This window comes from Engraulis encrasicolus, chromosome 19 (assembly GCF_034702125.1).
Source record: "Engraulis encrasicolus isolate BLACKSEA-1 chromosome 19, IST_EnEncr_1.0, whole genome shotgun sequence".
NCBI classification, from domain to species: domain Eukaryota; kingdom Metazoa; phylum Chordata; class Actinopteri; order Clupeiformes; family Engraulidae; genus Engraulis; species Engraulis encrasicolus.
Window position 1 is genome coordinate 38,051,495 of NC_085875.1, and position 17,245 is coordinate 38,068,739.

At 42.9% G+C, this 17,245-nt stretch overlaps 1 protein-coding gene across 1 annotated transcript; it reads right to left on the reverse strand.

The window, feature by feature from the left end:
* Positions 1 to 1,282: 1,282 nt before the first annotated feature.
* tmx1 (thioredoxin-related transmembrane protein 1) lies at positions 1,283 to 13,570 on the reverse strand. Its single transcript, XM_063184320.1, has 8 exons — positions 13,364 to 13,570; positions 12,135 to 12,250; positions 11,801 to 11,846; positions 11,234 to 11,362; positions 10,100 to 10,145; positions 7,257 to 7,358; positions 6,532 to 6,595; positions 1,283 to 3,898 (listed from the first exon to the last, which is right to left on the reverse strand). The coding sequence occupies exons 1-8, from the start codon at positions 13,552 to 13,554 to the stop codon at positions 3,645 to 3,647; spliced, it is 948 nt and encodes a 315-aa protein (XP_063040390.1). The 5' UTR covers positions 13,555 to 13,570; the 3' UTR covers positions 1,283 to 3,644.
* Between the last annotated feature and the right edge of the window lie 3,675 nt (positions 13,571 to 17,245).

Consider the following 17,245-nt stretch of genomic DNA (forward strand, 5'->3'; position numbering starts at 1 on the left):
GATGAATATCTCTGTAGGTCTACATCTGCATCAAAAGGATTGGTGATCTGTACAAAAGCAAGGCGCTCTACTCACAGCGATAAAGGTTGAGAACTCTGATGGGATCATCATCAATCATGACAGGAGCTCAGAAATAATAGCAATAAACGTGGAAGGAAATGTGCCCATTGTTTAAAAATATTATTATTCCAATACAATGTCGGTACACATCATTCCATTCCTGCACCAAGAAGGTGATCACTTTGGTTGACATTTTAGTCAAATTAATTTTGAGTTTTACTTGCATTTGTTAACAAACCATTATAATTTCAAAAACACAATGCAGTAATTAAATGCCTTAAAAAAGAATCATTGTAGACTAGGCCTACTTCCCAATCCTCATAGCCTATAAATTAAGTCTTTTTCTGTGCACTCTGAGCAGAGTCTCCTCTCCTGAAGCAAACAATGTCACCTATTTAGAGCAGAGGTGCCGCATTCTCCCATGCACACCCTACTATGCATTTCACACCCAAAAGGAGCAGTGTGTGTGAGTGTGTGTGCACGGCACGCACATCTTTTGAAACTACTACAATAAATCTACTAGTTCACTCTCCGTAAGGTGTGTGTGTGTCTGCCACAGTCTTTCACTGCCTTAGGTGCGTGTGTGCTCGCGTGCGTGCATGGGCAAGTTGTGTAGTTACTATATGTGAAAGTGCACACTATTGAAAGGCTACTGACATGTCAACAACACACCTTATGAAGCACTCTTCTTAAGCTGTATGCGAGTCTTCTACACTGTCCTTCACTCCCTTACAGATAGACCGTGTGTGTGCGTGTGCGTGTGTGCGTGTGTGCGCGCTCGACTGCGTGCGAGTGAGCGCAGGTTGTCCATTGTGTGAAAGTGCACACTATTGAAAGGCTGCTGACATGTCAACACATCTACTGTATATTCAACTCAAGCCGCCAGTGACAAGTCCAGACTAGAAGACTTAGTACATCCCTCATGGAAAGGACACTGCACTGTCATTCAGACATAAATCCCTTTTCTTAATAAGGGCAGACAATACACCTGCGAGTCCAAGGTGATTAGCAGAGTTGTATAAGGTAGAAGTACTCTTACAAATCTAATTAGGCCTAGTAATAATACTGGTAACTAGTAGTAACTAGTTGAAACTATTTAACATCATACCACTAGTGTTGTAATTACATTTGTAAGAGTACTTTTACTTTATACAACGTTGGTGATTAAGGACTGACACAGCTATAAATGAAAAGTTAAAAAATGAAGACATTGAAACCAAACTTCATATACAAGCGGCAAAAACCTCTTTATGATTTACAAGCAGTACATTCAAAATAAAAAGCTCAAACATATTTTTTTTTGCAAGTTTCTGGTCAAATGTTGCTTCTGAAGGATTTCTGAACAAACACCCACACGCACAAGCCTCATACTTTGATCCTGGACCCAACAAGTGGTCCTTGTCAATTAAATTAAACCGCCCATTGGTATAAGCATCTTAATCAGTCTACACTTGAGCCAAAACACTGGATTTTTTTTTTTTGCAGGTGTCAAAAATCCAATTAAGAAATAAAACTCCCGTCACGGTTGTCTTCCAACACAGGGACTTTTTTTGAGCCGTGAGGTGATTCCTAAACATCTTTCCAGTGGTGCCAAAGGTCAAAGTTTATGAGTTTCCTTCCAGCACAGGTGACTTCACAGAAGAACTGATCTGTAGACTACAGTACCTCTGTGAAAATTACCTGATTCAGACCCAATTACCTGATTCAGATAAAACACGTTTTTTTTTTTTGTCTGCAACACAGAGCATCCACATCAGTAGGTGCAGTGGAATAACCGGTGTAACAACTATGTTATCAAAAACTGGTGTTGTATTTGCACCATGAATTAACTTCTTTTACTTCTGACACCACACCTCTGCACCTTTCAAGACGCCTCATAAGAAACAACATGCGTGAAGCATGAATAATAATAAATACAACAAAAAAAAACATTAGGCAGCAAAAGTCTGGTTAGGGCCCCCACCCTAGTGGACACTACATAGAGGCGCTGGATGAAATTTAAGAGAGTGGCATAGTGTACGTTAGGTTCCCTCTGCCTTCTTTTCCTGCATCTCCAAACGGGTCTTCTTTACATTGTGCTCCAGGAGGAAAGGTGCAGGGTTAGAAGAAAACGCTTTAAGGCCTTGAAGCCACACACTTTTTGACCAGTGGTAAGCCAACCCCAGTGAAAAGGTGGCACTTGCCAGAGTCCCTTGGTTTGGTTCAGGGAGCAGTGCAATGTTTGTTAACCCTTTGTGTCATCCAACGACAGTTAAAAATAGTTCTTCTGTATTACAACTACTTTTGTACTACAACTCCTACTTAAGTCATCCCCACCCCCCAACCCACAGATGTAGACAACTAATGTTTCACACACTCACCCGCTCATATACTCACACTCACACTCACACGCACACACAGTCAAGTAAGGAGGGTGATGCTTTGAACAAGCCCTGGGCAAGAAGGAGAGGAGTGCTTGTCTCTACATGTGCATACTCAAATGAAAGTGTATGCTGTATCGGAGGTTTCTCACAATGTTCAAAAAGGTATTGACAAATATGTGGAATGACAAAGGTTCAAGACACACAAGCAAAGAGTAACGTGATGCATAGAGTATCGAGCTGGGTCCATGAACCGTAACACTTGAGCAGGTGATGCAAAACACAAAACAAACTGAACTGTAACATAAAAGAAAAGACTCCTAAACCAATCTCAGGCAACACCCTTCTTATCCTCTTCATTTTAGTTTTCATTAACGAAAAAAAAGTATATATTAATGATGTTTAAAGTCGTCACATTTGTACAGAGAGGATGTGTTTGGGTGGCACAGGATTTAACAGGTACAAAAAAAAGAATGAAAATAAAGAATGAAAATAAATAATATAGAATACACACAGAAAGATAGAGGAGAAAAACAGATATTAACAGAAGTAAAGAATAAGAAAATAAAAGGGATAGAGCAATGCAGAGACAAGAGACGTTGGCGCGGGGAGTGTCGTAATGGGCCTTATTGTCGGCACCATCTCTGTAAACGCGGCTTTTCACATCGGCTACGTCTGCACTGTGCCATTGCACTTGTATCGGTGCTGCTGTGCATGTCTGTCTGTTTACTTAATCTTCACACCTTGGGATGCCATCGCTTCTTCAGCCTCCCTGCTATATAAGAAAAAAACAAAGAAGGAAAAGAGAAAATAAACAAATCAAAGCTGCTGATTGAAGTTGCCGTGGTTTCATGGTTAGGTCCGTGTGTGCATCTTGGAGGTACCACCGCCTCACCCCTTCAACCATTTATTAAAAAAAAAAAAAAAAAAAAAAAACCTTAACTGCAACAAAGCTGCTGATTGAAGTTTTCCGTGGTGAGGCCTGTGTTTACATCTGGGGTTGCCAATGGCAGCGGCGGCGGCGGCCGTTTGAGATGCCTCATGCTGCGCAAATTTGCACAGCGAGCATGCGCACCACGCAATCACAATACATTCTTGGTTCGAAATTCCTAACCAAAATGCGTTGTCATTTCGCAGTGCGCATGCACTTTGCGCAGATTTTTTTGCAGCCTGCCCCATCACGAATGAGCCCAATAGCAACGTCAGTGTTAGCAGTGGGCTGCTCTAGGTGTCCTCCTCCTCCTCCTCCTCCTCCTCCTGCTCTCTGCGTGTTGCTAGCACCCTCCTCCGCAGGGCTTCATCCCCGAAGGTGTCGGGCCGCCCGTCGGCCGAGGCCTTGTGGTGCCACAGCTGCTCCCTGGAGCCTCGCTCATCCTCCTCCTCGTCTTCGTCGTCCTCCTCATCCTCCTCCTCTCCGTCTGCCATCTGCTCGTCCTCCAGCTGCTGTTGCAGACGAGCCTGCTCTGACAGCTGCTTCCCTGAAGGACCAACAAGACAACATGGACCAGACCAGAGTTAGGGCAGCACAATTCATCGAAAACCGGGATTTTGCTGCGATAATGAAAACATAAGAAACCTATGGGGTGCATTTCTGGAAAGCGAAGTTGCTAACTATGTTAGCTACTTTTTTGTTTACAATGCAATTTCCCATTGGCAACTACCGAAGTTGCTAACTGCTAACAACTATGCTTTCCAGAAATGCACCCCTGATTTGACCGTGATTGCACATGGGGCAATATTGTGATCTGCCTTCGGGCATCCTTAAAGACAGAACATGTTGACAAGCTGATGTTTCTGAACAAATCTGTAGGCCCACCTAAAAGTCATGCTATTGACTTTTACGTTGCAATTCAGTTTTATTTTGTTCATCCCTTATTACATTCTTGGTTATATATTGATTTTGTGATTTTCAATAACATTCTGCACAACATTAATTTGTTTATTGTTGGATAACCGTGATAACTTAATGTGATTTCAATTTTGATCCAAATAATGATATCATTTTTTCCATAACCATGCAACCCTAACGATAGTCATTTGTATTAATCCTGAAGAGAGTGTTCCACAACATAAATTATTTCACCAGAATACATTTGCAAAACTCAATTTGAATGGATGCATTGGACGTAACCAAGGCTATGATTCAAGTAGTAGACAAAACCCATCCATTACAAATGCATTTTTTTGCTCTGAAACAACAGAAGATTATGAGCAATAAAATGCATGTGTGTCGAATGGTGTGCGGAATATTGAATCGAGTCGTGCAAGCGTTCTGTGCTGAAATAATTGGTATCAGGAAGTACGGTAATTTATCAGGATCAATTCAAATGGTTCAAATGGCTAAGGTGTACCGCTACCCACAGCACACCCAGTTGCCTGGTTTCAATTCCAGCACAAGGCCGTTTATCAATCCGCAGAGAGCATGATAGATCTGTAAACAAACAATATTCTTTCATTTATCTGGTATGTCTTGTTGTCCCTCCCGAACCTATGTTTGGGTTCCCGAACTCGGCCAATTCAAGTCAAATTTACTACCATTTAATACCCTTTTTCACTACCTTTAGATCTTTTTTACAACCATCACGACACTCCGATGCAAGTACCAACAAGACATCTTTTGTAATTTTTACCTCCTTAACTTTACATTACACTTTCGTTTTTTTTCAAAAAGATGCCCGAAAGGGAGCAGTGTGGCGGGACGGTAGAATGCTCAGGGTACCCCAGTCATGGAGGAGGATGGGGGAGAGCACTGGTTAATTACTTCCTCCACCAACCTGGCAGGTTGACGCCCTAACCGCATAACCATGACCGCCCATACTGCCCTCAGATACAGAATCAATATTTTTCTTTGTCAAAATGGTACAACAACAAAAAATAATACCTAATTTTTCTAAAAATAATACCTTTTGAGAAAATTTACAACTTTTAAGGCCATTACATTTTGGCTTTTTAATTTATCACCTTTTAATACTTTTTAAAACCCTGCATACACCCTGATCATTTTATGTAATTTTTTGAACACCCACCGAATATTTTGTCTTCAACCCACAGACACATGTCAGGGCTTGTTCGAAAGTCCAAGGACTCAGCTGTCTGTATATTTTTACGGTTTGTTTCTAGCTTACTGGTTAAGGTAAAAATAGCGATTTTGAACATTCGAACTGAGATAAAGCCTTTTTTGTCACGGGTGCGCTCTGACTCTCCGAGTTTAAATTGCGGGTCTAAATGCATTTTATCACCCAAAGAACAACTCCAGTAGCTTCCAAGTAAACTATTTTGGTGCAAAAATCACCTGGTCAGGCAGTTCAGGGCATCTGAAATGCTAGCTGATGTCACTTGACTGGCAGTTTTCGTTCTGTAGATAAAAGTAGACGTGCCAAAGTACTCACCCAAAAGTAGGTTACTTCCTGCTGTGTTGCATGCTGTTTTTCATTACAACCTTCCTTTTTACACCTATCCTGATGGCAGCAAAACTCCCAATCCTTCCATATGTTTAGGAATAGGCTAGCTAGCAAGGCAAGTATGCTTTGATTCTCCAGCCCAGGAAGTAACTCAAGACATGACGTGACGTGATCAGGAAGTGGTTTGACTGGCTATAATAAAACTCAAATACTGTGTGTAATAAAATGCACAGATGATGAAATATCCAGATCCTGACTTTGTAGGAGTTTTCATGATCTATGTCAGTTCTGTTCATCACATTATTACGAAAATCACACAGAATGTGCATTAGAATGTGTAGATTCAGAATCCAATAAAAAATAATGTAAAAACCACATTTTACGGTTTGGGAGCAAACGCATGGGAGGCAAAACTTATTTTTACGTGACTTGGTAGTGAATGTGTTAAAACACAATTGAATTTGATCCTTGTCATGCATGGCCTTTTATTCAAGAGCCAGAAAGAAAGAAAAATATTGGTTGGCACATAGCCAAACATGGGGATAAGGGATGGGGACTCTTCCCTGAAACCATAAGGAACTTCATACACTTTCCACCCCTCATGCATCACTCACCACTTTCAATCACTCAAATAATAACAAATGTATCTAAAAATTACAAGAGGTTTACTGTATTTACATTTCTGTTCTGCATTTTTATAGACCACTTACTTTGGTAGTAATTACTTTGGAATCTCCTGGATGGGAAGACAAAGTCAGCAACGAACACCAATATCTGAAAGAGAGAGATCGAGAGAGGTCAGGTTTCACTTGCACACACACATGCACACACAGGTATGAATAAGTGGCTGCTGAACGACTGATGAGTGGACATCACTGTTGCCTTTGATAAAACACAAACACACAATTTCGGTCTGAAAATCAAAAATGTTCACATGGCCCAAAGCATATTGCCTTTTTTCATTTGGCACAACCCAGAGAAGTGGCTGTGTGCGCCTGTGACTTCTCTATTTCACTGTAAATGAACACTGTGTGACTGACATTCTTGTCTTTACAAAAGTTACAAAGACCTCTTACATGGGCCCAAGATTTAAGCAGTGTGTGTGTGTGTGTGTGTGTGTGTGTGTGTGTGTGTGTGTGTGTGTGTGTGTGTGCGTGCGTGCGTGCGTGCGTGCGTGCGTGCGTGCGTGCGTGCGTGCGTGCGTGCGTGCGTGCGTGCGTGCGTGCGTGCGTGTGTGTGTGAAATCAAACAGCAGGAATATAAGTTGCTGCATCCAAGAAGGACAGGAGAGTAAAGATGAAAGCAATTGATTGAAGAGAAGAGAAGAGAAGAGAAGAGAAGAGAAGAGAAGAGAAGAGAAGAGAAGAGAAGAGAAGAGAAGAGAAGAGAAGAGAAGAGAAGAGAAGAGAAGAGAAGAGAAGAGAAGAGAGCTCACCAGTCCCAGGATGAGGCCAGAGAAGAGGGTGGCCAGGGCAAAGATGACATACGAGCCCCACACAGGAATCCCCAGCTGTTCTGTCAGGTAGTTATGGCAATGCTGGAAACACACAAAACACAAGGAACCCTTAAGGGGGATTCATACTTGGCGTGACTGGTGTAAGTCTCCTTCATACTTCACTCGCGACCTCACTCGCGACCTCACTCGCGCCATCACGTGACCCAAAATGACGTCACACGCCGTGGCGCGAGCTGCCGTGTCGCGACGTCGTGCACTCCACATGTTTTGTAACATGTCGTGCGCCACCAGCGACCATGCAGGTAGGCAGACAAAGCAGGAGTTGCGAAGAGAGGCTACAACTACTGTAGGCTACTACAGAATGGATCCTGCACCATTTTAAGGATAATAAAATGTCATAGAGAGTTATTTTATCTTCTCTCTTAAATGTTGTTCAGTGAAACAATTGTTTACTTTGTTCAGAAGCACGTTGTGTTCGGCGATATATTTAAAAATTCTGCCGCCAGAACAATGCTCTCACATGGTCTTGGAATGATCTGGCAATGTAGGCTACAACAAAAAATATATGTTTCAATGTGGTAAGTCACAAGTCAGACGTTCAGTAGCCCTACAGCAGCCGTGTTTGGCTTTCTATTTTATACATCTGTAGAACTCACGCTGCGAGTTGCGAAAGAAACTGCCGTTTCTCTCATGAACAGCAGAGGGCACTTCCGACAATGCGAGCGAAAGCCTTCTGAAGTATGAATAGTCTGTCGCAAGTGATGACGTCATTAATGGTTCTCGCGCCACACGCGACAAAATGCGCACGTGAAGTATGCAGAGCCCTTTAGGCTGCTTACATAGTCGACGCCAGCAACGGAAACTAATGCATGTTGAAGGTGCACTGTGAACAGAGCAGGTACTGCAACTTCTATGCGACTCATTGAAACTGCTGCTGCCTATTGCCAAATTTAATATTTTCATGAATATTTACCAAATAATAAACTTATATTACCTAGTATGACCTACAGTACGTTTTGCAGCTAAAAATGGCGGACATGGAGAAGATCCATCTTTTCATGTATAAAAAGAGCAATTTCCCAGTCATAATGAACATTTGGAATTTTTGATGGTGGAGATAAGTATTCGTTTTTGTGAATAGGCAGTACAAATTCTGGAAAGAAACTGCTGAAAAATATTACGCAGCAGGGTTTTCCCCAGCACTTTACTGCTAAGGTAGACACCTTGACAAGACACGACTACCACCTTGACTGGGTCCCCTGAAAAGATAAAAATTTCATGCTGTGAAGTTCTAAAGTTGCAAAACCAAAAAATGTATACTTTTAACGCCCCACCACCTTGACTAACACAAATTTGGCGGGAAACACTTATGCACCTTTAACATGCATGAAAAACGCATGTTAAAGGATAATTTCAGTGAATTTCAGCATGCAGTTGCAATGGGGTACCTAAGTTCACTTCCATTCAATTTTTTGCAACTTAATGCCCCATGAACCATGAAGTAGAGGGTGTGACTTAGGTGCCCCATAATCACATTACCCTGGACTTGTCAGTACCTGAGTTTTTTTTTCCCTTTCTTCAGCCTTTTCCAAGATCCTGGTCATTGTAATGGGGGCAGCGGTTTGTTTACATTTCAAAAAAACATTTTTATTTGTTCCCAAAAACATCCAAAAGGTTATGCAACATCAGCAGACAAGTAGCAAACAGCGGTACTTTTTGGGCAAATATTTGGAGTAGGCCTATGTTAATTTTTAAAAAAAATGTAAACAAACGCTGCCCCCATTAGAATAGCTCATATCTCGGAAAGGGCTGAGCTGAAAAATGTGGCATCATCGGTACTGACCAGTCAAGGGTAGCATGAGCAATAAAAGAGCATATTGAAATTGACTGAAGTGATCCTTTAACGCCAAGGAGGTCTACATACTTACTGTATCATTGTTTAACGCATATGTGCATGCCTCGGCAAGCGTTGACTATGTAAGCCCCCTTAAAGGAACAGTCCATCACATTTCAAGAAATTGCTTGTATATAGTTAAGTCCCAGTAAAATATGACACTAAAATATTTCTGATACCAACAAACAGGGTGTCTACAGGATTGACCAAGTCAAAATTAATACCATTTTCCAAATAAAATTAAGACCAACTCGCGGCGTTTACAGGTTTTAGCAAGTCAAAATTAAGACATTTTAAGACTTTTTAATACCATTTTCCAAATGAAATTAGGACCAACTCGCAAGATCATACACAGGTTCAAATGAAGCACAAAAACCAATTGGTCATTTACATTAATGTAGCCGTTTGAAAACACAAAACTATACACAATGAAACTTTACACTAAATAAAATTCAATAATGCGTTCTAAATTACACTACATGGCTACAACTCCCGATTTCCGTCGCGAAGTTCATCACATGGCTGACATAATTATTCCTCCCTAAATTAAGCTCCACAAATTTAAGACATTTGGGTTGAAAATTTAAGACAAAATAAGACTTTTCAAGGCCTTATTTGGCGAAAATGACATTTAAGACTTTTTAAGACTTTAAGGACCCATGGCCACCCTGCAACAAATGTAAGTACTGAAAACACTGAGAAGAAAATGATATGCACATTCATGAATAATGCTGGGAAATACTGCAAATATGTGAAAATCAAAAAAGGGTGAACTGTGGTATTTCCAGTGTTGACATTGCAAACAAACAAATGCCCCGTTTCAACATTACAGTGATGAACATTCTTATCCACAAATGAAATACTTGCCACAAGATGCTGCATTTCAGCAACAAGGTTTTGACTGGGGTGATGCAGGAGTAGAACCTACCCGTATGAACATGGAGAGCTTGAAGAGCGCAGACATGGTGTTCATCCTGCCAGAGACAAACAAGAGCACAGCCAGGGTTAGCCAACACAGAGTCAACAGCTTGACACAGCTAGAGCACACTTAGGGTCCCATTCAATGTCTAACCTCCTGTCCTCTCATGATACGAAGAAAGAGGTAATTGACGACAGCAGTTTTAGTCAATATCTCACCAAGCATAATTCAAAGGTAACTTTCTCATTTGTGATCAGGATGTTGAATGGGGAAAAGTTCCCCAAAAGTTGAGCCGAGAAACTTCTTGAGTCCACAAGCAAGAGGAGAGGACGGGAGGGTAGGTATCGAGTTTGACCCTACCAAACTGTAGTCGTGCTGTGTGATGAGATGAGATGTGCAACTGTAGACTGCAAATTCCTCTAAAATTTGAATTATATTTACAAACATTTACATTTTCAAGCAACTGAAACATTTTAAGTATCTCAATCTCAGCATATCATTGATATTTCATACCTACAACACAATGCAGAGAGGCTCACTACGGACATGAATCACGTCGGACACGATTTCTAACCACCATGCAACATTTTCAGCCAAGATACAGCAGATACAGCTCAGGTCCAAACTCCCACTGTAGGAAATGTTTGTGGCCACTTTGCACTTCAAGCAAACCTCAATTCATGCTGCACAGGCCTGATAGAAAGAAATCCATCATATCTACTATGCATCATAATCAATTATATTTTATTCTCGCAAACAAATGGTCAATCCTGAAATAAGCCTCCGAGCCTGAATACTACCAGCCCCGGATGTATTAAGATGCAAGTGAAGACTCTTTTGTGACAATCTACACTAATGCTTGAGCTGCCCTAGTCCCAGGCCAGACTCTTTGACATGGTGTGTGTGTGTGTGTGTGTGTGTGTGTGTGTGTGTGTGTGTGTGTGTGTGTGTGTGTGTGTGTGTGTGTGTTTTCTGTATATTTCCTGTGCACTTTGTATCTAGTGATGTTGGCTATGATTATATCCTCGATTGTAAGTTACTTTGGTTAAAAAAAACGTCTTCCAAATGGAATCTAATTTAATAATGTATTACAAAACTCACACAACCAGTTTACTGAGAAGGCACACTGACAGACAGACTCACATGAGGGAGGAGGGACCAAACCAGGAAGACACTGGATCTATGGTCTGCCATTTCTTCTCGTCGACGAAGCTCAGGAAGTCATCTTTGGTCCGAGGGCCCTGATATCGCCGGAACACTCCCTCTTTACAGCTGAGAGGCAGAGGCAGAGGCAAGCAGAGACACACACACACACACACACACACACACACACACACACACACACACACGACTCATTCAGAGATTAACCGCTTCTGAGGAAACTGGCCACAAGGGACTTCCTGACTGAAAGAAAATGCACGGTATGTTTGAATGAAAGGTTTCAGTTCTGTCTCCAAAACAGAGATGTGGATTTCGTGGACAGTGTGAGAGCAAGAGCAAGCGAGAGAGAGAGAGCAAGCGAAACTCTGCACACACTCAGGAAGTGTGTGTATGAGATAAACATCAGCTCAATGTCTTCATGCTCATATTTTTAGTTAAGAGAAAGAATAGGACAACTATTCAGAGTACACCTTCATTGTGCTATGATAAATCTGCAACTGGTCAACTCATACTCATGACACCCTTGTTTTGTTTGGACTAAATACTCACTGGTAGATGGTGGGCAGGGAGGTGATGATGAATCGTCCACTGAGTCCTGACAAAAGAGATAACACACACAACCAGAGTAGTGAGGGAGGCAGTGGTTTGACGACAACTATTGCCAAATGTCATGTACTTTCATGAAATGTGGCCAGCTCTGTTCTTACGGTGGTGATTGTGTCACTTTCTAAATAACAGTCCGATTCTGCAGGGCCAGATGATGCAGGTTAGCAGGTGCAAAAGTCACCCCCCCACCCCCACCAAAAAAAAACTAAAAAAAAAAAAAAGAAAAAGAGAGCAACCTACTGTTGGCTGCAGGCAGTGTACCCATAGAACTCCGTACCTGGCTGTTCAGTGACATCCACCTTGGCAATGTTGATCCCCAGATCGTCCCCCCACTCGGCAAACTCCCCCCACACTGGCTGCAGCTGCCGACATGCCGGACACCACGGGGCAAAGCTGGAGGGATACAAGGTACAAGCAGAAAGAGTTGAAGAGTACAACAAGCAAAGGTCTTTGGTAACATGTCTGTAATATATCACTGACTATAATCTCTCTTGCTGGACCCAGAGCTGATCACAAACACCTCTCTAAGTTTGAGTGTAAAACCTACTGACATTATAGGAGTGGCTGAACACAATTAAAGAGAAAAAGATGTGGCAATGAGGCAGTTGTGGACAGGAACAGAAGTAACAGGAGACTAACAGAAAGGTTCAACATCACGTCACAAATTCCTGACGCCATCTCGAGACCCTGTTAAATGCGCTTTAAACATTCAGCTATATTCTCAAGTGGGTGCTGGCCATCACTGAATACGGAAATGTCCGAACACAAAATTATTTTGTGTCCATATCGAGGCTTTTTTATTTGAATCACTGCCCCATCAATATTATTGACATTATTGAAGAGTAAGTAGGCGGCATCCAACAAACTGGAAAACAGAATGATAAAGCAAATGTTTTGGCGTGCTAGAACAGAAGGCTGTTGATGAGTTAGCTCGCTGGCAGTTGTCACATGGGCTTTGCAGCTGGCTGTCTTCTTTCATACGGCTGTCCACACCACATTCCCATCCCCAGAATGGTGCAACGGTTTGACAACTTAGCCCACTTCATAACAAACAAGGTGGCAACATGACCAGTCTCACAACTGGACACCAAGCTAAAACTACTTGTAAAATCGCTGCTCATTCATGCCATACTGTTCATCTTCAAGTTCCATGCACCGTTCTGAAGTCAAATGTCATCTAACTGACATAGAAGCAACGAACTGAAAAGTACCAGACTCCATCTGTCAAGCTAATGTTATGCTGACAGGACCACAACCAACCTTAGCTACCAAGCTAGCTCATGTTTACGCAAACTGCAGCACTTTACAACGTGTTTTGTGTTTCTTAAACAATGTGTCATAGCTGGGCACCAATGCGCCTTTTAATGTACACGATATTGTAGCTAGCAGACTACGGTGTTTACAAACATGCTGTGAAAGCAGTAAACTAATGCTAGCTAAGTAGGCTAGCGCCAGGCTAACTGTTACTGTTAACGTTACCAGAAGCATGGTGGTGACTTCACTTACAATTCTATCATCCATTCTCCAGTCAGTATGTCTTCCCAGTTGCCGTCTGTGATCTCTCTGAGATTGTCCTTTTTGGCAAGAACTGGCTGCGGCGCCTTCAAAACTGCTAAGACACTAAAGAGGAGCAGATATGTTCTCCAAGAAACATGTTTTCTGGCAGCTCCTACTTCGTAGTCCAGCAAGGACGCCATGGTCGGGTCACAGCTCTCCTTTACTGTAAGCTCAACTTCCGCTTAGCATCAGTTGGCTATCTTCACACAGGGGAGGCGCTGCGCTGCGCTTTGAAAACAGCGTCGTGTCGTCAACTCATTCTGAACTCGTGGGCGTTTAACAATACTGTAGCTCGTTTAACATGACATTACTCGTAGGCCTATATCAGAATAAATCCATCGTTTAATATATATAGTGTGTGTGTGTGTGTGTGTGTCAGAGGCGATTCCTCTTTGAGTACAAGGGAGGCGCCGCCTCCTGTCCAAAATCACGGAGAATAGTATGTAAACTAATGCTTTACACAACTTAATAACATTGCTATTTCAGACCCAGCTCCATAGAAAATGCATGTGCTCAACTTAGAGATGAAACCAATCTGTTATAAGATCCCGAGGCTCGCACGAGTTTTTTTTTCCGCTCATGACAACGCAAGCGAGTCGAGTCTCAATGGACTTCAATGGCATGTGGGATTGTACGATTTTTCAATGGCAAAATGCTAAACGGTCATTGGCTATTGCCGTGAATTTTTTTTGATTTTGAGACTGAGCCTCACTGGGAGTGAATGGAGAAGAGAGAGGAGGGGGGAGGGACCGGAGACTGGAGCTCCGACTTGTGATTGGGTGAACCCCGTGTCAGTAGGCTACAGTGGTTGATTTCATTTCGAAATGCGGATATGTTATTAATTTGACTGAGAAGTTTCGTCGTGGTAACCAGTGGAGAAGCTACGGTGTACTCCAGTTTTGTGTACATATTCTTGTAAACCTAGTGACACTAGCGTTGCGAATAAAGTCTTAATAGTGGCATGTCCTTATCCTTTTTAATCTCCCAATTCAAAAGTTGAAGTTGCCTACTTTTCGTTAGGGCTAGCTTGCAAGAAAGCTAGAGAGCTATGCAAAATGCCAAGCATTGTGGATTAAATTCTGGCGAATTCCAGTCGTCCTTATGAGGAGAAAATGAATATCAAGGAGCAGAGCAGAGCACTGCCTAATATTGACTTGGTGAAAAAGGTAGGGAAGAACAACCGTTTCTTTTGAGCTTTCGTGGTGTCTTATCAACTGGTTAACTGCCAAGTCCCGTGAGTGGCGAGTCCTTGTTTCCTACTGTGTTGGCAATGTCTGGTAAATAATTAAAGATTTTGCGACCTCTAGTGGTAAGTTAAGCCGTGCACCCAGTAATGAACAAAGACAACGAAGGCAAACTAAATCACATCATTATGTGGCGGAGGTAGGCCTAATGATGATAATAATAATAATAAAAACATTTCCCTATGAATAGGCTACAAGGGGATAATGATTAATGATTAACAAATTTGTTTCAACAAGAGTCCTTTAGTGTGTGAGGCCATATGTGGCTCAGGACCAATGTAAGATGTGTGTCAAAATCCCCCCCCTCCCCCCCCTTTATTTTTGCGTTCTGGACATATTGTAATTGAACAGCCTCCCCTGTTTGACAGACTACCAGCCGCCACTGGTGTGTGTGTGTGTGTGTGTGTGTGTGTGTGTGTGTGTGTGTGCGTGTGCGTGCGCGCGCGTGCGTGCGTGTGTGTATGTGTGTGCGCGCGCGTGCGTGCGTGTGTGTATGTGTGTGCGCGCGCGCGTGTGTGTGTTAAAAATGTGACTCCAACTCTGTGTCTGTTTACAGAATGTGTCTGTGGAGGACAAGTTCCACTTTCACATGAACGGGCTGCAAATTCCATCACTAACAGAGAAGCCGGTGAAAAGCTTGGGCAAGTAGGCCTACTTCGATGCGTCTCTGAGAGACACGACAGCGATCCGAGTGATGCACTCAGAGCTGAAGACCTGGCTTGCGGCGGTGGACAGATCAGGCCCCCCGGGAAAGTTTAAAGCCTGGATATACCAGCATGGCATCCTGCCAAGGCTTCTGTGGCCATTGCTGATGTATCAGGTCCCAATAACAACTGTGGAGGCCTTAGAGCGGAACATCAGCCAGTTCCTGCGCAGGTGGCTGGGCCGAAGCAGGACAGTGGCCATGCGACAGCAGGGGGCCTGGACCAATTGGGACCATGCACTGATTCGGAAAATCACCTGGTCAGAACTTTGGAAGTCAGAGCCAGCGAGACTCAAGTTCTTGATTCATTCAGTGTATGATGTCCTCCCAAGCCCGTCCAACCTGCATTGCTGGGGTCTGGCAGAAACACCATCATGCCCGCTCTGCCCTGCAAGAGGATCTCTAGAGCACATCCTGAGCGGCTGCCCGAAAGCTCTGGGAGAAGGGAGGTACCGGTGGCGCCATGACCAGGTGCTGAAGGCAGTATCTGACACCATCTTTGTTGGAATTCAGCTAAGTTAGCACCAACCCAAAGCAAGGCCAAACATCGCTTTCGTCAGGGCGGGTGAAGAAGCTCCATCACAGCCAAAGGCCCCAGGAGGTCTCCTATCCACCGCAGGTGACTGGCAGCTGAAGGTGGACCTTGGGAGGCAATTGAAGTTCCCTGAACACATCACCAGCACAACACTCAGGCCAGACATGGTCTTAACCAGAGGCGATTCCTCTTTGAGTACAAGGGAGGCGCCGCCTCCTGTCCAAAATCACGGAGAATAGTATGTAAACTAATGCTTTACACAACTTAATAACATTGCTATTTCAGACCCAGCTCCATAGAAAATGCATGTGCTCAACTTAGAGATGAAACCAATCTGTTATAAGATCCCGAGGCTCGCACGAGTTTTTTTTTTCCGCTCATGACAACGCAAGCGAGTCGAGTCTCAATGGACTTCAATGGCATGTGGGATTGTACGGTTTTTCAATGGCAAAATGCTAAACGGTCATTGGCTATTGCCGTGAATTTTTTTTTGATTTTGAGACTGAGCCTCACTGGGAGTGAATGGAGAAGAGAGAGGAGGGGGGAGGGACCGGAGACTGGAGCTCCGACTTGTGATTGGGTGAACCCCGTGTCAGTAGGCTACAGTGGTTGATTTCATTTCGAAATGCGGATATGTTATTAATTTGACTGAGAAGTTTCGTCGTGGTAACCAGTGGAGAAGCTACGGTGTACTCCAGTTTTGTGTACATATTCTTGTAAACCTAGTGACACTAGCGTTGCGAATAAAGTCTTAATAGTGGCATGTCCTTATCCTTTTTAATCTCCCAATTCAAAAGTTGAAGTTGCCTACTTTTCGTTAGGGCTAGCTTGCAAGAAAGCTAGAGAGCTATGCAAAATGCCAAGCATTGTGGATTAAATTCTGGCGAATTCCAGTCGTCCTTATGAGGAGAAAATGAATATCAAGGAGCAGAGCAGAGCACTGCCTAATATTGACTTGGTGAAAAAGGTAGGGAAGAACAACCGTTTCTTTTGAGCTTTCGTGGTGTCTTATCAACTGGTTAACTGCCAAGTCCCGTGAGTGGCGAGTCCTTGTTTCCTACTGTGTTGGCAATGTCTGGTAAATAATTAAAGATTTTGCGACCTCTAGTGGTAAGTTAAGCCGTGCACCCAGTAATGAACAAAGACAACGAAGGCAAACTAAATCACATCATTATGTGGCGGAGGTAGGCCTAATGATGATAATAATAATAATAAAAACATTTCCCTATGAATAGGCTACAAGGGGATAATGATTAATGATTAACAAATTTGTTTCAACAAGAGTCCTTTAGTGTGTGAGGCCATATGTGGCTCAGGACCAATGTAAGATGTGTGTCAAAATCCTCCCC

Bases quoted from the DNA above. Each gene is read 5' to 3' on its own strand.
- tmx1 (XM_063184320.1), bottom strand. From the start codon at position 13,554: ATGGCGTCCTTGCTGGACTACGAAGTAGGAGCTGCCAGAAAACATGTT. The intron at 11,363-11,800 runs GTGAGTATTTAG...TCTGCCTCTCAG, and splicing joins TCCCTGCCCACCATCTACCA to CTGTAAAGAGGGAGTGTTCC. The intron at 10,146-11,233 runs GTGAGTCTGTCT...TGTCTCTGGCAG, and splicing joins TTTGGTCCCTCCTCCCTCAT to GATGAACACCATGTCTGCGC.